This window comes from Lissotriton vulgaris, chromosome 12, assembly GCF_964263255.1.
Source record: "Lissotriton vulgaris chromosome 12, aLisVul1.2, whole genome shotgun sequence".
NCBI classification, from domain to species: Eukaryota; Metazoa; Chordata; class Amphibia; order Caudata; family Salamandridae; genus Lissotriton; species Lissotriton vulgaris.
In genome coordinates, this window is record NC_141700.1 from 549,988,787 (window position 1) to 550,012,534 (window position 23,748).

General features: G+C 42.3%; 1 protein-coding gene across 2 annotated transcripts in view; it reads right to left on the reverse strand.

Moving 5' to 3' along the window:
• Positions 1–10,075: 10,075 nt before the first annotated feature.
• ITGA10 (integrin subunit alpha 10) overlaps positions 10,076–23,748 on the reverse strand; it is a 376,023-nt gene continuing 362,350 nt past the window's right edge. For both annotated transcript variants that reach the window (XM_086945363.1, XM_086945362.1), the window contains 2 exons: positions 14,693–14,806; positions 10,076–11,256 (listed from right to left, as the gene is read on the reverse strand). In XM_086945363.1, coding sequence (XP_086801489.1) covers positions 11,191–11,256; positions 14,693–14,806 — 180 coding nt within the window. In that variant the 3' untranslated portion in view covers positions 10,076–11,190. The remainder of the gene's footprint in view (positions 11,257–14,692; positions 14,807–23,748) is intronic.

Below are 23,748 nucleotides of genomic sequence, written 5' to 3' on the forward strand. Positions count from 1 at the left end.
ACGTATGCCTCGACGCCGGTCGCTGATGATACTGCGATGGCGGAGCCTGACTCGACGTCGACAATCGCCTGGTTGACGTCGACGGAGTTCCATGCTTCGACGTCGATCGCCAGTGACTAGGCGACGGCGAAGCCTGACTAGACGTCGACAATTGCCTGGTTGACGTCGACGGAGTCCCATGCTTTGACGTCGAACGCCTGTGACTAGGCGTCGACGGAGCCTGTCTCGACGTCGAATGACGCTCCGATGGTGACAACGGAGACCTATCTCTCAACGTTGTACAAGCCCGCACCAACGGAGATCGCTGCCTCGACGCCGATCGTCGCCTGGTTGACGACGGCGGAGGCCTCGACGTACCTGTGAATCTAGAAGACGACCGGTCTTCTCTCAACGGTGAGCCCGCCGCCGATGGTCCTTTTGTCGCCATTTTCATCGCTGAAGAAGGGTCTTGAAGCGCCGAGCCCGACGCTGATGTTCTCTTCTTCTTCCTCAGCGGTGACCTGCCTCTAAAGGATGATCATCTTCTCTCTGCAAGGCCATAGAGGCAAATCCTCTCTCTGTCTTTTAAAGTTATTTTAGACAGAAGAGAACAATGCTGGCAGGTGCGAGGATCATGATCTGAAGGCAAACATAAAATACAGACTGAATGGGAGTCTGTTTTTACCTTCTTTTTGACACAGGAGGGGCAAGCATCAAAAAGGGAAGGCATTTCTGACTGGAAAATAATGCCAAAACCCTTTAAAAACAGTTGAAAAACACTGCAACACTGAAAAAATGTCGAAGGAAAAAGGTTTAACCTGAAAAAGTGAGGCAATTTCTGACTAAAAGACAGAAAAAAGAAGAGCTGTAGAGACCAGGGTCCTGTCCGAAGGAGCCGGAAAGAACAACTGACCTAACTGTCACCCCTGAGGCATGATGTGGGGTAGGGGTCATGGCTGCCTTAAAGGCACAGTGCCAGTTTTCTTTTACTTTCTATATAAGTTGGCTGTTCAGCTTTCTACTCTATGGTTTTCCCTACAATGCAGCCTATGTGCTGACAATGCTTTCATTTTCCTTGCAGGATTACCTTTTCTACTGTGTAATAAAGCAGTTTTTAAAGGTTTTTATTTCTCCCTGCTTTTATTGGAATGTTTATGTGCAAAGAAGTCTTTTGCAGCATTGTTCAGCTCTTACAGAGAGGACTGCATTGTGAGTGTATTTATATATGTATATATACATATATGTAGAGCTACATATATATGTTTTCCGGGGTCCCGCACATGGGCGGGAATATTCATGTGCTTATGACTATTGATGAGGATCCCCTGGAAGAGAATAAGCTACAGTATTGTAGACAACAGGTGACCTACCTCGGCCATCTGCTGTCTAAAGAGGGACGTACTCTCACACCTGACCGCATCCAAACAATACTACACCTTTCCTCTCCCACTACCCAAACAGATGTTTGTGCACTAATTGGACTCACTTCCTTTTGTTGCCAATGGATACCAAATTTTTCCCTCATAGTTAAGCCACTCCTTGCTTTGCTTACGAAAGATACACCCACACCTCTTCCTTGGACACAGGAACACGACCAAGCCTTTCGCCACGCTGTTTGCTCTGTACCAGTATAGGGCACACCTGACTACTCTAAGCCCTCGTGCCTCTAGACACATGAGCGCTCAGGATGTGCTCTCTCAGTCCTGACACAAATTCACGGCACCAAACAATCCCCATGCGCTTACTTTTCGGCCACCCTAGACCCTGTGGCCAGAGGTCTGCCCTCTTGCCTTAGAGCAGTTGCAGCAGTGGCCGTCTCTATCTGACAAAGTGAAGGGATTGTGTTGGGATCTAGATTGACGGTATTAGTTCCATACGCAGCCAACATATTACTGAATCAGACAAAGACACAACACCTCACTAGTGCACGACTAACAGGATACGAACTTAGGCTGTTAGCACCCCATATCACGCTAAAAAGATGTGCAACCCTGAACTCTGCCACCTTCCTGCCCACACCAGATTCTGACATCCCAGACATACCACATGACTGCCTCTTTCAAACAGAAGAACAGACTAAGGGACGGGTAGACTTAAAAGACACCACTCTCACAGAACAGGATGGGCAATTGTGGGTGGACGGGTATTGTATTAAACTATCAAATGGTACCACATCTGCTGCCTATGTCATTACCACTTCCAACACCATTGTTGAGACTGCACGCACACCTCAGAAATCGGCCCAAGCCGCAGAATTATAGCTCTTATCCGCGCTTGTATCCTTAGCCAGCATCTCACTGTCACCATTTATACCGACAGCCAGTACGCCTTCGGGGTAGCCCACAGTTTTGGTATCCTTTGGAAGGAAAGAAGGTTCTTAACATCACATGGAACACCCATTCAGCATGGTGACTTAGTCACAGCATTGCTCCAAGCCTTGACACTACCCAGGACATTAGCTATTGTTAAATGCAACGCACACAAGAAGGTCAGAGACGAAATAGGGTTAGGAAATGCTTTGGCTGATGAGACAGCGCGGGCTACTGCACAGGAAAGAATACATACCCCCATGTACATATTAAAATCCCAAGCAGAGAAATGGCATGATGTTAGACAACAGATCAGGGACATCCAGTCCACTTCCACCACTGAAGAACTTCAAAATTGGGAAAAGGAGGGCATGCTTGATGAAGAAAATTGTTGGCGATCCAAAGATGCAAAACTTTGGAAATTACCAAATGCTTATCTCCTCCCATTGTTGAACATGACTCATTTGCCAGCACACATCAATGCTGCCACCATGACTAATATATTGCAGGAAGTGTGGGATAACAACCAACTCAGGTCTACTGCCTCCAGGCTGGTCCAACAGTGTTTGGTTAGTCTCCGCTACAATGTAGCTAAAAGGACTCAAGGACCACGTGCAGGATATGTCATCCCTACATCACCTTTTGAAGTCCTGCAGATGGATTATATCCAAATGGAACAATCTTAAATATGTTTTAGTGGTTGTTTGCGCATTCAGCAAATGGGTGGAGGCTTACCCGGTCAGAGACAACACTGCCCTAACCACCGTCAAGATATTGCTGAAGGAATTCTTTCCCCGCTACGGCCTTTGCCGGGTCCTATGGAGTGACAGTGGGAGTCACTTCATTGGAGAAATCGCCAAGGGTATACTATCAGGATTAGGGGTTCAACAAAATTGTCATGCCGTCTTCCACCCCCAATCAGCAAGCCTAGTGGAAAGATACAATGCCACAATCAAATCCAAACTAGCCAAAATAGTAGAAACGACAGGGCTAAAATGGTCAGATGTGCTACCACTGGCTCTTCTATCAATAAGATCTGTCCCGCATTCCCGCACCTCATTGACTCCATATGAAGTGGTCTTTGAACGCCCAATGAACATCTGGGGCGCACCCCCCCCCGCTACCACACTGTCTGATTCCCCTTGTGAATTATTGAGTGATTATTTGTCCGTACTTACACGCACTTTGTCTTCCATTCATCAGCAGGTCCAGGATGCATTGCCTGATCGATCCACTGGGCCGGGACACACCATCCGGCCTGCTGATTATGTGCTGGTGAAGAACTTTGCCCGCAAAAAGCCGCTGGAACCCGGTGGAAAGGAGTCCTGCTGGCCACCAGAATGGCACTGCGAGTGGAAGGCAAGAAATCCTGGATCCATGCCGTTCACTGCCGGAGGGTCCCCAGCATCACTCAAACCACTCCCACCTTGTCCACCTACAAGGAAGTTTTGACGTGCGAACCCCCTGTGTGTGGTCTCCCAGAACCAGAACTGGAATTGTTCAAAGATAACACCGTGCCAACTAAAGAAAGATACAATCTCCGCCCACGCACGGCCTCTGGGGCTCCAGCGACCGGGCAGGGGAGGTAGGCCAAAAGTTGCAGGGCGGTAGTATTATCTGGAAGGGTGGATTGGTGTTCCAGGGTAGCGGGGTACTGAGAAGCCTAGCCAGGAGAAGCAACCACCAGCTATCGGCGATGCATAGGGCTCACCTTCACTCTCCAATAGCTGTAGGACCCCAAAAGAAGACTAATTATGACTGACAATGAAACTTTCCCACATAAAGATAGCGCTATGTAACAACCTGCATAATAACAGGTCATTAGCTTTGACAACCGTTCTCCTCCTGACTATCATCTTCGCCATCCTCTTCTGGATCATAGAGGAAGGGGCACCAACCAAGGATACCATATTGCCCACTGATGCCACGCCTCCTGAACACTCCCATGTCTCCTTGTCCCCTGATCACAAAAATAGGCGACGAGTTTTTGAACAACACCTTCATCCAAATGTTGAATCAACACAATGAGGTATTGAATAAAACGAACTGTTGGGTCTGTGGTCTCCTGCCTCACTCCACGGAGAATAACATACCCTTCCTACATTACTCTTACTCTATACATGCCTCTTGTGCTGCCTGGATGCCTCTCATCATGGGCGCCCATCGATCCAGCGGCCTTGCCCACATCACTCTCCAACAATTGCAAGATGAGTTCTGGCAGAAAAAGACAGACAATGCTGTTTGCCCAAAGAACAGTTCCACAAGCATGTCTAAGGACAAGAAGGAGGAAATGCTGGTATTCGACTCTACCAGTAGAATACGCTTCTCCAGCTTCAAAACAAGGACACTCGCCAAGCGGACCACACCGCTAGCTGCTGTTCGCATTTCTGGACTAATGTGTATCAGAGGCTTGGGAACTGAGTACGTTGGGGACAGCTCTTGTGCCATGACAATGACTCTGAATACGACATCTCCACCTCCCCTTGTTGCCTCCCCAAACACCTACTTTGTGTGCGGAACAAAGGCGTACACTTGGCTTCACGAGAACTGGGGAGGCATATGTTAGATAGCTTTCCTCCTTCCCCCTGTCTACATTGCTCCTCCTCTTCATCATCGCGCCTGCCACAGCAACAATGTGGCTGAACAAACAGACACAACCTCTCAACAATTCCTGGATGCCATGAAAGGCATCCTTCCCTTCTGGGGACCAATGGCAAACAGTGGAGCCATTCGCCACCTCACCAGAGTCATGGAAGCCACCGTCAACATCACAACTAGTATTCTGGCCAACAACACTGCGGAGCACCAAGCAGTACGCCTCCTCACTCTTCAGAACCGAATGGTGTTTGATGTCATCCTAGCTGACCGCGGAGGAGCATGTCGCATCATTGGCGCCAGCTGTTGCGTGTATGTTCCGGATCATTCATCATCTGTCTACGAGGCTATTTCCATACTCCATCGAATGGCCTCCGACCTACATCAAGATACAGGCTCATGGTCTCTTGGTTCTTATATATGGCAACTCCTACTGACATGGGGATGGAAGGTCCGAATGATTATCCTAGTACCTCTTGCACTGATCTTCTTCTGCTGTCTTTGCCTTCAATGTGGCCCCCACTCTGCGGCCTATGTGCAAATACTATCAAACCAGTCCCCATGAATTCCCATGTCAAAAACAACAAAATAATGACTGAACGAGAGACACAGCTATTGATGAACATTGAAATAGACTAAAAATGGTTTTGCCAATGGCGAAAGGAGGGACTGTGGAAAAGTGGGTCTGTTATCTTGCCATTCACTCCACCATTTTGTGATTCACTCTACCATGTTGTACTTTAACCTTCATGACTGACTTTCTCTCTGTGTCACGAACACTCTAGATCTCAACTTTTGACCTGTTGCATCCCTGCACGGACACTCTGTTCATGCTTTGGCCTGCCACTAACTGACCAGTCCATGCTCAACCAGTCGGACAGGGAGTTTCCCAGATGTTTATCGTCCTCACCCTGCACACTACACCCTGCAGGTATCCTTCAACAGGCTTATCAAGACTTATCTTTGCTTGCTGTGTAATCACACCTCTCACCTTTTCCCTGCTGTAGTCCAAATGACAAATATTATGGACTCAATTGTTATCAACATTCCTTTTGCCTACACCCTACAGGGTCCTCACCGTTACCTGTGCTTATCAGATTAACCTTTGTCTGACATGTAATCATGCTATGCCCTGCAGTACCATCTAAATCAGATAAACCTCTGTGAACTATGTAATTATAATGTTTTGCCCATATCCTGCTAAAACCCCAAAGGCTACTCACCTGCTGACCTTCCAGATTTTCCATTTGTTTAGGAATGTAATAAAGTGTTATTGGTACAACTCCCTTACATGCCTGGGACAGGATAAAGAGCATATAACACGTGAAGTAAGACCATTCTAACAGACTGCCTCCTCAGACAGCTATGGGTGTCTGTTATCCAGGCCTCTCCATCTCATGAGATTGTATTAAATATCCTTTCTCTCTGGCTCCAGCGTTGGTCTCAGTTTGTATTCCGGACCCCCGTGGACTATAGGGTGACCCTGACACCTTTGGTGGTCTGCCAAAAAAAAACCAAATCCACACAGTGTAACACCTGCAGAGCCACTTGTCACAATAACCCTTTTTAACAGGTAAAGACCTCCAGTTTAAATATTAGTAAGTTACCCGTATAAAGGATGTGCAGCCCACAAAGTATGGTTCGTTGTATTTAAAAGTGGATCATGTAGAAAATGAAAGTTATGTCCCTACTGTGACAGCGCCCCAAAAAGCTATTTTTACTGTGGCAGTCCTATGTAGAAAACCAAAGTGCAGATTAAAATAGTAATGCTGCTATCGGAAGAATGGGGCCAACTGGAAAAATGATTAAGGCACAATATCTTAGTAGTGTTAAATATCCAATTTAAGTCCAATTTTTAAATATTTAGAAAAAGGTTGTTTAAAAAATTATCTTTTCCCTGCCTGAGCCTTTCAGAGATTTAATTGTCATTGGCATCTGACAAGCCTATACTTGACCTGGTAAGTTGTGATTGGGGTGTGAAGTTCCTCCCAGAAGCTGCACAATAGGTCAGTTTGATTGAATGGGCAGGGATGAATCATCTGAGCTCAGCAGAGTATTCAGATGGGGGGGCTGTGGGTATCCTGTTTGCACAAGTGTGTCAAATCCTGCCTTACAAGACTGTCTATATCTGTAAGATCTTTGCCTCTTGAAAAAGATAAAACAAGGATCAGATAACCAATGTTTGTGCATGCCCTGTCTGGTTGCTGAAGAACCCTGCTTTTGTCCTACCAGGCTTCTGGCCACTGTTTTGTTGAGTGTCCATGGACTGCTTCAAACTAGATTTTAGTGTTGGGTGTGGAAGGACACTGGTGAATACTTTAGTCCCCTCCCATACAAAATCCCAGGTTTAGTGTGGCTGAAGACATCAACCATCTTGGCATTGCCCTGACATATGACATTTTGGTAAGGCACATAGAGACTACTGAAAAGGTAGGCATGCCAGGTCCTGGGCACATTTACTCCATTTGTCAGCAAAGGGATTAGGAGTGTCATAGGATGTCCCAGAAGCACAGGCTGGCGAACCCCGCAAGGCTAGACCCTCACCCAGCTTTCCTACGAATAAGTTGTGGACCTGCGGAAGTTCAGAAGAGGACTAGTCCTCCTGTTTATGACCTGAGAGAAGCCTGGAGGATTGGACCTGTTCCAACTTCTACCCAGGAAAAAGAGTAGAACTCCAAAACTAATTTGGCAGACCTGTGCAGCTACAGGCCGATTGCACCAATTTAATTACTTCAATAGGGATGGTCAAACTGCACAAGAACCAGAAATGCAATTTCTTCAAGGCATTTCCAATGACCGTTGCTTTGAGGCCTAACATCCTTTTCTGGTGACATTAATTAGATCAGATGTTCCTTGAAGAGCTGTGAAATGCAAGATGTTGATATTGTTTTGAAAGGCTGTATTTCAAATTAAAGAATGTTATTTGTATGCGTATCAGCAAATGTAGCTACCCTTATGACTGTCTTGAAGTCATAGCTTCTTTAGATAATGCCCAAGATTCCTTAAATAAGTGTTTTTGGAAGAAAGAATGTTTACCACTTCTTGCAGGCAATGATGACCCATACAAAAATGTTCTGAGTGGTGGTGGTAGTTGCAAGGCAATTGTTCACAGTATGAGAAGCACATAGATGACTCGTCTCAGAGTCATACCAAGCAAACACCCAATGAATGAATACACAAGGTTTTACAACCGCCAGTCATTTTACACCATGCAATAGTGCCCACAATACACACATCTAGAACCAATGCTAATCCAGACGAAGAAACTGAGCCTCCTGTTAACGGTGTTGCGGAAAAATGTGGCACAGAAAACTCCCTGAGGGAAATCCAGTTACTTCACAGTATTGAATCAGTTTTTGTACCCGATTTAAAAATAAATCGATTCAGTAGAAACTAACGTGGTAACTGTCTTTGGGACAAGTATTCACTTGCTCTATTGTCCCTTATTGGCAGTTTAGACCTCACAAATCAAATTATTCCTGGTATCATCTGGAGGAACTTGCCAAGGAAAGAAAAGCAAGAACCATTTTCTCCACACCTATGATTTAAATGGGGGTTGAAAATACGAATTTTCATAAAATGTAAAAAAAAAAAATGACTGCCCCAAGAATGAGGCCACAAGTGGAACTGTACAACCCCGCCACCTTAAACAGCAGACAATATACTAAGCCTTTAGATCTTATTGTTACTAATACATAATCAGTTACTTGAAAAACAGAGTGGATTAGCACGTCTAAATGAAAAATGATAAAACTAAATGTTTGTTTGTGGAAATATATACATCACAGTAAATAATTATTTAACTGATTAGTTAAAATTGAATTACCCTGCACATCGAAAAATGTCTAATACCTTAATTATTCCAAAGGTGGTAATACATTGGCAAGACCATATAATAATTGCAAACTATGACTATTTCTTACCATTTCACACAACTGAAGGCTCGATAAACAGAACAAGTCAGATTAGAAACTATATTGTTTTGGGATTTACCAGTTTTGAGCCACATTATCATTAAGGATCACACTGTAATTGTGCACCATTGGCATTGTATAATTGACACTTCTAAATAAAGAATTACTAGTTTTAAATGTGATTATTCGTTTATGACACATCTTGCAGACATTGGAGCTTGTATCTATGTTGAAATAATGTATTTATACATTATCATTGACGAAAATGTCAATAAAATATCCCATCTGAGGACATCTGTCAAGGACACGTAATGGCGATTAAAAAACATTTAACCAGTGGTGGGAGGTATCATGCTACTGGCTTTACCTTCTTGCCCTTGATTACTATCGGTAGGTCCTTAGTTCATACATTTTTCGCTGCTCCTTATCGCAGAGCAGCCTTGCTCCCCATTTCAAATCCCTGCACATCTCGTTACTTTTACGGTGTGGGGCAGGTCTTTTTTTCTATTTCTCATTTACAAGAGTAAAAAGCGAATTCACTGTACTGACACTGATCAAGATAACGCTCTCAATTAATATACATTTCACTCAGATATTGTTCCCTTAAGCCTACATGGCGTAAAAAAATCTATTTTTTCACCAGTTTTATCCTCAAACAGCAACAAAATACTAGCCCTCAAAAATCTTTAACATCCACAAATTAACTTTAGATGCCGATTTCATAGACCCATTATTCTATTTACTTGGTAGTAAAGATCAGTATTTGTTTTAAGACCCACTGCATCAGATACAAAGCAGTGATGGAAAGTGCTCCAATGCCTTCTTCAGCTATGAACAGCGAGTTGTGTATAACACCTCTCTGCGCTTAAACCTTTTCAAATCCTCCTGCAGTGCAGATGGGAGCACCATCTCTTCAAAGAACACGACTGCTGTTTTAAATGAGCCTCCCAGCTTCCACTGGCGTTCTGGGCCCAACACAAGCGAGCCCATTTTCCTGCACCTGCCTGTAATACAGTATCACAAATCCACTCCTGAACTCCTTCGTTGTAGTGCACTCTATTACTCCCACCTAGATTTTAACTCGTATGTATGTGTATCTATCTATCTATCTATCTATCTATCTATCTATCTATCTATCTATCTATCTATATATATATATCTCAAGATCTGTGTTTGCACAGAAACACACTTGAATTCCTCAGATGATGCTAATTTATCCAAGTGATAGCACACATTAATTCTTCCAAATTCCCCACCACCCTCCTTCCCTCTTGGTGATAAAACTAATTGTCATGCCAATTAATTATGTCAATTAATGCATAAGGAAGCGCCTCTCCACAGTGCTGATGCATGTATTTTGGCACTGATGTATATTTTTTACATGGCAGTCAAACATTCCATTCTGTTTGATCATCAGTGCGTCGAACCTTGTACTTTAAATATCCCTTAACATCTGGCATACCTGGCTGTGCCCAAGTCTTATATTACAATAACATTGTTTTGTGGCACATAGCAGAATTCCAGGACAAGAACCAGGAGTCCGAATCATTTATTAATTTGTACCATTCACCTGTCCTCATGATTTAAACGACGATGGAGACAATTTGTTTGGCTCCTATGTGGCATTTCGGTTCAAGGCTCAAAAAATCTATTTGCTTAAAATTGTCATAAAAATATTTATCACCAAAGTTGGGCCACTTGACCATTTCAAACAATGTTGTCTTACAAGGAATTGTCTGCTCTCGATTGAACAGTCATTCTCGTGGGAGTCTCTTTGTTGAGAAACTGTGCTTCAACCACTGTCTCTTTGACTGCATCCAGTCCTTTTAAATAGTGTGTAAGTCATGTTGAGTCATACCATCAGCACATTCAATTTCAAGTAATTCTCCAGCAGACAGTGGGACCAATTCAATGGTTCTGACGCGTTCTTTAATACAAAAAGCTCTTCTATGTTCCACAAATGAAGAACAGGATCTCTTGTTGTACCAGGTGCATTTTTACCCCCAATATCTGGTGCAAGGTCTCATAGGGATGGTCTGACCCCACTTAACAATCCAGAGCTGAAATTCTCCTCGAGATTAGTTCACTGCCGACTGGTTTGTGAGAGATTATAAATTACACCCTTCCCCACCTTTCCAGTTTTTGTCAACCTAATGGAACAGTATTTGTAAACAGAAAGTGCCTTATGGATCCACTGATGTCCCCCAGAAGGTGACTTTTTAAGTTCTCTTAACTTTGTCCTGTAAGATAGAAAACCAAATATCTATCTTCTGTTTATGCTGCTCTTCCCTGTCCATCTCCACCCCTTTTTGTACCGCTCTTCCCTGCTGAGCCTCCATTACTTCTCCGAGAGCTGTGTTTCAGGAGTAGATATTGGCAACACATCCCGAAGATCACTGATCGTCTTTCCTTGGTTCTTGTGTTTCCTCTTCTTGGACTTTGTGGGCAAAGAAGCCAAGCTGAGAAAGAATAAGAGAACATGTCAGTAATTTAAGGTAGATGAAAACATAGAAAAAGGGTGTAAGTGTAAAGCTTCTTGAGTAGCGACAAATACATCCAGCATTGATGAAGGGGGGCAGGGTAGCCTATATCATTCACAAAAAATACCTAGACATCTTATATCCGAGGCCACAGACCTCTGGTAATGTTTTGTAATACAATATAATGTCATTAGATTTAGTTACACAGCGTAGTGTTCTGCCCTGTAGTTCACTCTTTAAATAAAGGAGTCTTGGGATTCAGTAAAAACCTGGACCAAATAACATCAAACTAAAACCTAGTATTACTGAATTTGGAAAATAACAAGAAAAATTCCTTGGACCACAACAAAGATTTTTTTTTTTTAAATAACTATTTTTCATGTGTACAAAAATACATGTGAAAGACTTTTAACCATAAACATGGTAGATAGTTAACATGTTAAAACTGTACAATAGAACTGTGAAAATGGACACTAATTGTGGCACCTGTAAGCGTGGCTCAAGCACACACTCCATGCAATGAGATGAAGAAGGGGCCATTTGATCATGTAATATTGTATAACAAGTGTTTTTTTTTAGTTAGGAGTTTGTAAAATGTATTTAGATCTGGGCCTCCTGTTTGTTTTTTGTGCTATTTCTGATGCTTGCTGCCAATAAGTGGAGAGATCGCTTCACAGATGGATTTATTTGGGTACAATATTTTATATTTGGATCCTTTTCAATTTTTGGTGCAGTGTTATAATTTTCTTTTTAAGAATCAGCTTTAGCTTTTTGGCAGGTTACAATGTTATAGTAAAGAATGATCACCTTATATTGCATCATTTAATATTATTTTGTGTGATGTTATATTGTTTTAACACATGCCACAAATAATGTATTTTTTTAGAGTATTAGTGAGCACAGGATGTCTTTTCGTTACTTCAGTGTGCCAAAACTATCGATAAAAAACAAGTCCGCTTTGGATATGCTTACACGTTTTTATAGTCTGATTGATGAGGTAGACCTTTGCCTGATGTTACTTGGTGGTGACCTCTTTGTTGAATAGACAACAGAATAATAGGTGAACTTGAAAATGTCGGTCTTTAGCAATTCCCTGATCCGCGTGTAGTTGCATTGCCTCTCAGGTTTAAGTTCAGAGCTCGTAATAGCCTAGGTACTCTGACTCAAAAGGATCTGCACCATGTTTACACCAATTGAACGTTTTCTGGGTGATTAGGTGGGCAGCTTAAAACAAAGGTTTCAGCTTAATTAACAGTTGGGGGGGGTAAAGATTGAAAATATTTTTGGTCTTTCTGCTAGATGCCATTAAAGGGTTTTTATTAGTTGTTTGATATGGTCATATCTGTGAACACTGAAGCACATTTGGGGCCATTTTTTGTAGCCTGTCAGTGTTTTTATTTGAGAGCCCTGAGCAGATTAACATTTCAGTAGTGAACACAACAAAAAAAGGGATTTTAATAGCACACCTCTTGTTATAGTAATAGTATCCTATTATACTCAATGTAGATACATTTAGACTAGAACATGAAAAGTAATCAGAGTCTAATTTTATATAGAGGGATCCAAGACAAGCGGCGTCCCGAGTGAGAAGGAGAGTTATTAGGTCGGGACTTATTATGGTCAAGACCGATGTGAGCTGTGGAGTACAATACTCACGTTGGGTGGCTGTTTAAAACAGGCGACTTATTTAAAGGCATACCATAGGAACTCATTATATACCGGGCATTTTGTCTACTCCACATACTTTTTGACTACGGAGATCTCATTAGTTCACGGACACCTACATATTTAAGGTGATATCGAACTTAGGCACCAATTGTGGAACATCCTTTATTAACATTTTGAGACTACAAACTGGTCTACACATTTAAAGAATATATATTGATTGGCTCAATAACTGAGACTATATGTTGCCACTAGACGCCATTTGAGTGACATCAGAGAATGAACTCAAACATCTGGACGCACATGATATTTAGTTTAGCGGCCTTGAAAAAGTCTTTGTAAGACGAAACACATGACGGCAAGCTGTATGCTGGGAATTTTTAATGACATATTGTGAATAAAAGAATATCAAGATCAACGCATGTCTTGGATCCCTCTATATAAAATTAGACTGATTACTTTTCATGTTCTAGTTTAAATGTAACTGCATTGAGTATAATAGGATACTGTTACTATAACGAGAGGTGTGCTGTTAAAATCCCTTTTTTTGTTGTGTTCATATGGTGCACATTCTGTGTGCAGTCAACGCCACTGGGTAGTTGGTGTATGAAGGATAAATTGGGCACCCGATCCTTATATCTTTTGTGATTAATGTTGCTGATATTACACATATACAAACTGTGCTGATTGAATGTGCGGACATTTCCCTTGTTTTAGGGAACACTACTACCCAAGTCTTTGATATATAACATTTCAGAAGTCAAGGCAGTCCATGACCACTGCTGTTGTGGATTACACCTGGAGGTCAGTCTGAAGAAGAGTAACAATTTTAAAAAAAGGCAGGGGAGCTGCTCATAAATTCCTTTGATGATTTATCTTGAGGCATGAAAGAGCTCAGCTTCAAACATATATCCAAGGTTCTTTATGTCTTCGTGAATTCCAAGGCCAGGGAGCAAAGCCAAGTACCAATTCTCCAGCAATAATCAGCCTAATAATCATATTTTGTGGTTACCTTTGTTTACTGGTTTGTTTTCCAGATTAAAGTAGATGTTGGTATCATTGGTGTACATTGGGAAATTCTCCTGGTATTGCTCAAGAAGCTGTGCTGGACAGGGTACATAGATATGATCTCAGGTGATGCCTGGGGTACACTGCACAGCACCAATCATGAGGCTGACTCTACTGACCCAAATCATATTTTTCAGCACAATTGTAAAGAAAGTATCAGATCTAGGTCAAAGCAGTTCCAGAAATGTCTTCTCAGTTTCTTCAGTCTTTCCAGAGGGTATTCCATGGTCCACCATATGTATGCTGCAGAGGGTATATATATATATATATATATATATATATATATATATATATATATATATATATATATACCACGTGACTCCTCTGAATCTCTCGGTGTTTCCAGCTCCAGCTCAGCACACCAGCAAACAGAAGGGAGACGGACCATAGAACTTCAGCATAACAATTTATTCGGTACACAAAAAGCAGCTACGCGTTTCTGGCAAGTTATGCCCTTGATCACGCTGCAAAATGTACTAAAGACATAATGCTTTTTTAAATGCAAATTTCATATATATATTTTCAAATTTCATGCCCAAAAAATGAACTTTGGGCAGTCTAGTGATGGCATGCAATGAAAATGTGTAATAAAGTTGTTCCTTTTAACTGAGCCCAACTTAGACATAAAGGTACTATCTTAAAATGCTAGCTCTTGCATTTAAGACAAAATTCAACCACTTACCTTCCACAGAATAAATATGATCAATGCCAGTAGCAAGAGGCCTCCAATAATGCTGCCAATTAGAATCCACAAGGACAGAGGTATGCGCTTGGGGAGGATGACCTCTAAAATCATCTGAAAAAGAAATAGGATGCTCAGATAAGGTTATGTTATTGCCCTTACACAACATTTATCCGAGGTACAGGGCGCGTGACGTACTGCATGTTTGAGGTGGAGTCTAACTGCTGACTTACTAGAATGTTATTCTACGAGCACCATGTCCAGTCTAGCGAGACAGAGCAACAGTGACTTTCCATGTTAAGAGGGTTTTTAAAAGTAAACATGACAGGGGAGGAGGTGGAGTGGTGTTAACAGGGATCTGTAAGCAAACATTCACAGTGCTAGAGAACAATGTAGGTAACTCATTTGACAGAGTGTCTATGATTCCGGCTCATCCTTTGTGTTAACAGTGCTCTACCCTTCACCCTGAAAAGATGTTTTTCCTGAGACTATGTATAATGGGAGGTTTTATATCTAGAAAGGTAAACTTTAAAAAAAACAGCATCTAACCCACGGGAGATCGATAACATTTCAGGCTTCATCCTCAAAACAGTCATTGTTTCCCTGTTGTTATGTTATGTTATTTGCATTTTAATGCGCACAGCTGCTCCAGCGAAGGAGCGTCCTGGCGCAGGGAAAGGTAAACACAACATAACACTAAATCCAGTAACAAAAAAGCAGAAGCATTTAAAACAGGGAACATTTAAAACAGGAAGGTTTTCAGAGCCCTACGAAAGGATATTAAATCATCCACACATCTGGCCACTCATTAAACCTGATGTTTACAAATCGCATTGATAAAGGAGTCCAGATAATGGCTCACCTATGGGCATTTTTATTAACATGCAAAACATTGGACAGTAGAAATCTCCACTGAGTTGAGGCACATAGGACTTTTCAAGAGAGTTAACTAGAAAGAGATCCACTCCATTATCCAGAAAAAGCAACACAATTATGCAAACCTTGAAGTTTTCTTAGATACACTTTACAATATGTTTACTCCCAAAGTCGACAAAAAATTGCTACACTAAAATGGGACAAATTAAGATCTGACGTTAAACCACGTAACAAAGGGGACATGCTGAGTCAACCAGTATGAAGATAAAAACTAGCATCAAGATCAGTGGCACTGATCAAACATTGGGGATCACAAAGCACTGTGCAAAAAAATACAGAAGAGTTTACTAAACGTCTGTTAGGAGCGCCTAGATAGCGCTACTTGAATATCACCAACATGGCAACAAGCCACGAATGAGAAATCTTCAAAATCTTCTCTATACTAACCACCCAGGAGACTATCAAAAATGTTCTGTGTACAGTGAATCAGCACTTCAAGAACTTGCACAAGTTGGTCAATTCTAAAATAGGATACCAAAGAGAAGACATACCAAGGATCTCTGAAACAACCTGATAACCCAAAATATCTTATCCCCAACTTTAGCCAACACTGACAAACACTACTTAGAATATGCAGGCCAGATACTGCATAGATCATTGTTTTTTCTGTTGCCAAATACCTAGAATGTATTTGGCCTGCTCGGTCTAAAATCCTCTCCACGTTGCAATGCTCTTATCGCCAGGTCTTAAAGGATACATAGATGAAATGTCAAGAAAATAATAACCAATCTTGTTTACGGGAGGCATAATGTAGTATCTAGAAATTATATCTCATTGGGCATTTTACTGTAATGATATGATGTGTTATGTCGTATAGGATTTTAATGTTGGGTGAAAATCGTATTTTTATGATTAATTTTACCGTATTTATTTATTGGTTTTAAGATCTTTGCTCGAAATAAAGGGGTAGATTTACAAGCCCCTAGCGCCTCTTTTACGCCATCGTTGTGCCACTTTGACGCAGTGGCATCGCAAAACCGGCGCCATGCTGCAGGGTATTTACAACGTGAAGCATCTGGGAGATGCGTCACGTTGTAAAGCCCTGCACCACATGTAGGCGTTCTGGCGCAGGGGGGGGGCGTTCCGGTGCAGGAACACCTCCTAAAAGTGACTGAGTGAAATCTACAAGATTTCACTCAGTCACTTTTAGGGCCATGCTGCGTCAAAACCCTGCGCCTGCTTGAAGCAGGCAAAAGGATTGATGCAGTGTGTTACAGATAGGGCACCCACGAGCCTTGCTGGAGCTGCGTCGCGCTTGCGACGCAACTCCAGCAAAGCTCCAAATTTCCGCCCAGGATGCGTCACACATCTGCCCATCCGAGCGCCACGGTGTGCCGCATTATAAATGCGGGGCATCAGTAGTGGCGCACGGGTGGGCAGATGGGTCGCAACTTATCATCTTTGTTTTGTTTAGCTTTGGGGCTGGACCCTTGTTTGTGCTATCAAGACCCTGCGCGCAGCTCCTTTTAGTGCCGCTATACCTCGCCGGACCCGCTTCGCGGGTCCCGCTTCGTTGTGCTTCTTAATGGCAGGAGTTGGCGAGTGACAGCTCGGGACTTCAAAGACTGCAGTGGGGTGTGTGGAATAATTCCAGGGCTGCAAGCAACTGCTACAGGGACTCCATTTCCCAGGAGCCCCTGTTAGCCAGACCGAAGACACCTGGGACGCTCTCCCTGACGGACACGCCCCCACAGATACCGATAAAGTGCCTGGAATCCAAATCAGCGTTGGACATCATCTTTGTTTTGTTTAGCTTTGGGGCTGGACCCTTGTTTGTGCTATCAAGACCCTGCGCGCAGCTCCTTTTAGTAGCGCTATACCTCGCCGGACCCGCTTCGCGTGTCCCGCTTCGTTGTGCTTCTTAACGGCTGGAGTTGGCGAGTGACAGCTCGGGACTTCAAAGACTGCAGTGGGGTGTGTGGAATAATTCCAGGGCTGCGAGCAACTGCTACAGGGACTCCATTTCCCAGGAGCCCCTGTTAGCCAGACCGAAGACACCTGGGACGCTCTCCCTGACGGACACGCCCCCATCTACCAAATCCCTATAACACCAAGTACTGTTACAGCTGCGCGGGAGCGCCCGGGGCCAAGCCCAGGCAAAGGGCGGGCCGTCTAAGGCCGTCCAAGGACGATAAAGGATGGGCCGGGCACACCCTCTTCCATTTGTAAGCTTCGAAGCATTTTATTTGTAACTGTCTCATTATATGGTTTAGTATATGTGTATGTACTAACAGGGTTTTTCAGCACTAGTTGTTTGTTTGATTGTAAATTGGATCATCCCTTCCCTGAGGAATTGTCCCATGATGGCCCTACGTTCTGGGAAAGATAGGCAAGTCATTAAGAAAACAATTAGTGGGAAAGCTACTGGAACTCTGGATGCATTTATTACCCGGGCAACAGGGATTTTGGAAAAAGAAATCGCTTTTACAGAAAAGCGATTATCCCTGAATCTATTGACAGGAAAAAGGTCGTCTTTAGGACGGATTGGCTCTGCAATCACGCCTGATAAAAGTATACTAATGAACCCTGTACCCAGTCCAAACGTATCCAGTAATGTAGTTCCTCAATTAGTACCCTCGAACGTCTTGGAGGATAGCATAAATGCGGTCTCTATAGCATCAAGTACTGTTAGTGGGGATAGCACTCAAAATTGTAACTAGATTCAAATAGCGCCAACATTGGCAGACTCTCATGTTTTAGAACCAGACCTGAATTTAGTTGAAACTTTTAAAGCGAGCAAGCGGAAAAGAGGAGGGGGTCATAACAAGGGTAGTAGAGCAGAAACAGACAAATTTAACACCAATCGAGCTGTGGTCAAATCTACTAAACATAAGGGAACCCCGTCCGCTGAACCCCCAAATCAATCCTGCGCAAATGATGACTTTCTTCACAATATTGAAAAACTGGTTAAAAATCTTCTGAGGCCCTTATTGGAAAAGACGCAAATAATAAATTTGAAGTTGGACCAATTAGAACATCTTGTTTCGGTAAATACCCACTCCCTTGAACAATTGGTTAAGAATAGCCAGGGCATTGAGAATTCGGTTGGCAAACCTACTGTTATAAAGAAAGCAGGCTTAGAGAACCCAGTAGGGGCGTTACGAACAGTAATAACTGCTGATCCTGCTAAAGCTGTACCGCAAACAACCTCTAATAATCCTACTATGGCAGAGGTTGTGTCCGGAAATCAAAAGCCTGCAGTAACTGCTCCAACTACAATAATTTCTTCTGTATCCAATCAGGCGGCTATTACTACTAGGCCTAAGGTAATATCAAAACAGGGTCCTATAAACCAAGGAGTAAAGGCTCCAGCAAAAAAGGTGGTTTGTGTAAATTTGCCTCCTGATTCTGCCCCTTTTACAGCTATTTTGACAGGAGTGCCAGGGCTCAGGCCTAACCAAATGGAATCAAATAGGGATCTCAGAAACAGAGTAATCTATTGGCTTAACAAACATAGACCGCTTCCCCCTGCCTCTAGGACAGAAATGTTAAATGTTAGAAGGGTTCCATGGGTGGGGCCAAGTGATAAAGATTTGGAGGGAGACTGTATCCTCATAAATTTTTAGAGAAAACTGGGTTAAGGGCCTTATTTGTCGTGAACCAAGGTTTGGCAGACTGGGTGATATACAATGCATAGGTTTGGAATATTTTTACCCCAATTTAAAGCATGCACTTCCTTATCCACCCCAAAATTACCAAAGAATGAGATTTCAAGGTGAGGAATATCTTGGATGGATGCCAAATAACATACCCTTAAGAAATCGCTTTGAATCATTGATGGGGTTGGAGGATATAGACTGACTACCAACTAGCCAAAAGCCTGCCAAACAGTGTGGTGAAGTGGGTAGTTTCTTAGTGGAACAAACGACTGAAAGGTTGAGAGGTATCACTGATGAGATGACACTAACTTGTATTGTGATGAATGAAAATCCTGTTGAGGTGGAAGTTTGTGACACTGTAAATTGTATGTTAAATTTGCCCGATACCAGGCCAGATGTGGCCATGCATATAGATTCTTTGGGTGACTCGCCGTGGGTAACCGGGCTTCGCCTAATTTCGTGGAATATTTCAGGTCTCTCCAGGAGGTTACAGGATGATGCTTGGTTGAACTATGTAGGAATCCATGATATTGTGTGTCTCCAGGAGACATGGAGTAGAACTGATCAGGTTCTTAATGGTTTTCAATCCTTTAATGTACTGGCTGTGCCATCACAGGCAGGTAGGTCAAAAGATGGTATTATGACCGCCATTTCCCTTAAATGGAGTAATTTAAAAACATCTAGTATAGTGGATATGCCCTGGTACCAATTACTTTTGTTACAATCCCGGTTTCCTGTACCCATGTTGTTGATTAATTGGTATTACAATATTTTCGATAACCATGACACTGCTGTAATTGTGAATCTCCAGGAGGATATATTCAAGGTACGAATTAATTTACCTTCATTGTTTATTTTATGGGTTGGTGATTTTAACTGTTCTTTGTGTAAATTTGGTGGGTCAAATGTCTGCGGTCTAGTTGATCTAAATGACCACCCTATGCAACATTTTAAGCATACACCCCAGGGTGATGCGTTAAATAACATTATTGTCATCAATGACTTATGCATAATGGAATCAGGGGTTGCCCCAAATTCATGTCCAATACCAACTTTCCAAGGAACTGGGGGTACTATGAGTGTTATTGATTTCGCTATTGTATCTAGTAGTCATTTACATTACATTGATAAATTTGAGACGCATGAAAATCCGGTGAGCGATCATAACCCTTTAATTTTAACTTTGTGCCCTCCTGCTATTGCAAGATATCCAACCTGGGATCAACCGATTACATATAATAGGAATAAAGGAGTCACTCTGAAGTGGGAGAAAGTAGATGCAATTGGGCTGGAGGTAGAGATTTTAAACCCTAACAGCTCTGAAATTGAGCTTTGTTTATCACCAACAACAGACCCAGAGAATATAATTAGAAACTTTGAAATTTTGTGTGGGAATGTGGCAGAACACCTTAAAAAACCACTGGCCTCTAAACAGTCAAAGGGCTTTAAATGGTTTGATGCACCAAAAACCTAGGAATAAGGAGTTGGTAAGAACTGCGAGAAGTACCTACAAAGAGGCAGTTAAAAAACGAAAGCTGGATCTAAAAAGGCTAGCTTGGGATGACTTAGAGAAAGCCTCAGACTTAAAAAATAGTAGGCTTTTTTGGGAGGTTAAACCGTCCTTTCCTTACAAATGATGGTAACGATAATATGGTAATGCAGATAACAGCCGAGTCATGGGAAGCCCATTATGGGAACATTTTTAACCCCAAGTCTATCCCCCTTACAGGTTTGCAGGATGAAATAAGGGATGGGGACATCCCGGTTACAGCTTACCTGCTCAGTTCTTCGCTCACCCTCTGTGAAGTGGAGGAGGCTCTGAGGAAAGGCGTTCGACTAAAAGCCCCTGGCCCGGATGCGGTGCCGCAGGACTTTTTCAAACATAATACTGTCCTATGGGCCCCATTGCTCCTGAATGTTTTTAAAGCAGCTATTGTTGGTCGCATTCCCCTATCTTGGAAGGAGGCAGTGGTGGTGCCAATTTTTAAGAAGGGGGATAAGTGCGATCCACGTTGCTATTGCCCAATATCACTAATTGATGCATCATGCAAGTTATTGGGTAGGATAATCTTGGCCAGACTGGAGACTTGGGCAGATTCTGCGGGCCTAATTGTAAATTCCCAATATGGGTTTAGGAGAGGAACGGGAACGACCGAACAGTGCCTACATTTAGCACTAATTATGGGTAAGTACATGAAGGCTAGGGCTTCTTCCATCCACCTGGCCTTCATGGAGTTATCCAGTGCTTTTGACACTGTGTGTAGAAATAAACTCTGGCAGATGATGGAGGATATGGGTTTTGAAGAACCCTTGGTTACCCTGCTCCGTAGACTACATGCGGCCACAAGTGTGGCCATAAGATTCGGGCCAGGGGGGGAAAAAACAAAATCCATCCCCTCAACCGAAGGTGCATTTTAGCACCTTTTTTGTTTTTAGTATATACTAATGGCCTGGAAAAGTTTTTGTTGGAACATTGCACGGATTTCCCAAAAGTAAACGGCAAGAAGATACCTATGTTATCTTATGCCGACGATACGGTATTAATGACCCTTACAGCTAATAGTATGCAGACCTGTTTGGATGCATTTAACAACTTTATGCTGGACCTGGACCTAAAGGTAAACTTTGCAAAATCTTTTGCAATGGTCTGTGGTCCCAAAGTGACAAAAACTCGTATGTTCATGGTAATGAATTCCACATTCGATAAAATCGAAAATTTCAATTACCTGGGAAATGTATTTAATAATAAACTGAGCTGGGTTCCTTTGATGAAGGCGTGTGTACAAAGCACTAGTCGATCAATTGAGGGTCTATTCCGTTTTTGTAGCAAATTAGGGCAAAAACCAGTTCTACAGTTAAAAACTTTGTATAGAGCAAAGTGCTTATCAGTGGCAACCTATGGGGCAGGGGTATGGGGGACAGAAAACCCAGCTATGACCCAGGTCATGGAAAATACATTTTTAAAACGCTTGTTAGCAGTCCCACTAGGTTGATCTAATACTTTTTGCCATACTGAGATGGGATTGGAATATGTGTCTGACATCATTCGCGTTTCCCCTCTAATATTATGGGTTAAAGTATGGCTATTAGAAGATCTACAGCTCTCAAAAGATATCCTTTGGGATTGTAAAAATCTTGAACATGCAATGCAGATTCCATGGCTTTCATATGTTAGTGATACTTTGCATAAAATTGGTCTGGGACATTTGTATAATAATCCCGAAAACATGCAGGGGAATATAAAAAACTTAATTAAATCGAGTTATCGTAATAGCTTAAATGTGTCACATTTAGACCAGCCTACAGAATGCTTGGGTAAATCGAAAGTCCAATTTTATTTAACGTTTACTACCCATGTGCAATGGCGTTTTTATTTGACAAGATTTAGATTAAATACTCTTCATTTTCTTTTTGCCTCCCCAAAACAAGGGGGTTGGTGTGAGAGGCTGCCCCTTGTCCTTGTGATGACAAAACCAGACAAAATACCATCCATCTTGTTCTTTTTTGTCCTCTTTATAAGGAACCAAGAATTAGGTTTATTAAGCCTATTCTAAAAAACCGGCGACCATGTAATTATAAAGAGGGTTATGATTATTTGTTGTCATTATCTTCACCTGGAGTATGTTCTGCCATGCTAAGTTTTATACGATTGTCATTGCAACTTAGGAAAAGGTACTGTTAGTCTGTCTGGTTAATACATTCCTTTCTCTGCTATCTGCATAACATGAACTACAACTTCATCCTTTGGTATAGGGTGTGATCAATTGTCAAATGTGTTGGAAATTTTTATTTTTAGCTTTTAAAATGTGTAAACTGTAATATGAATTATTTTGATTTATTGATGTTAATATGTTCTTTCTTAAACTAAGGTCTGTATACTTGTATGATTCTATTACTTTGAATCGAATAAAGTTTATGAATCGAATCGGGTCGCAACTCTTCTGGCGCATCTCTGCTGATTAGCAGAGATGCGCCAGAAGTCTTAAATCTGCCCCCTAGTGTTTGACTGACAAACACTAGAATCCATGGAGTAGTTGAAGTAGTCAAAATCTGCACAAGATTAGAGCACCCATTGATGCACTACAAAACCGATTCCCAACATCACAAGCCTAGTGAACATATCTATCAACAAAAGAGTAACCCCATGGATCATGAAGACAACAATCATCATCCTCCCCCTGAAAACACTAATACAAGTTTACAAACAACGCTTCTGCAGATGTTTGTCTAGCACAATCCTCAAAAGTTAAATATCCTAGCAGTTATAGCGGTTTGTGAAACCAAACAACCAATACATAGTTGTGAGGTTTTTAGTTGGAGAGTCGAGCAGATTTATTTTTAGCAAGCATACATCAGGACCTTATCCCTCTAGAAAAAGACAACCTTGCACCACTTGATTCGTCTGGTGCACTCAACAGCCTATTTCATGGATGGCCATGAAAATTCTGAACTGAAGGCAGAACAAGTGATCAGGATATTCCCTGCAGTTGATCTAATCATTATTTTTGAATTTGGTCGAAT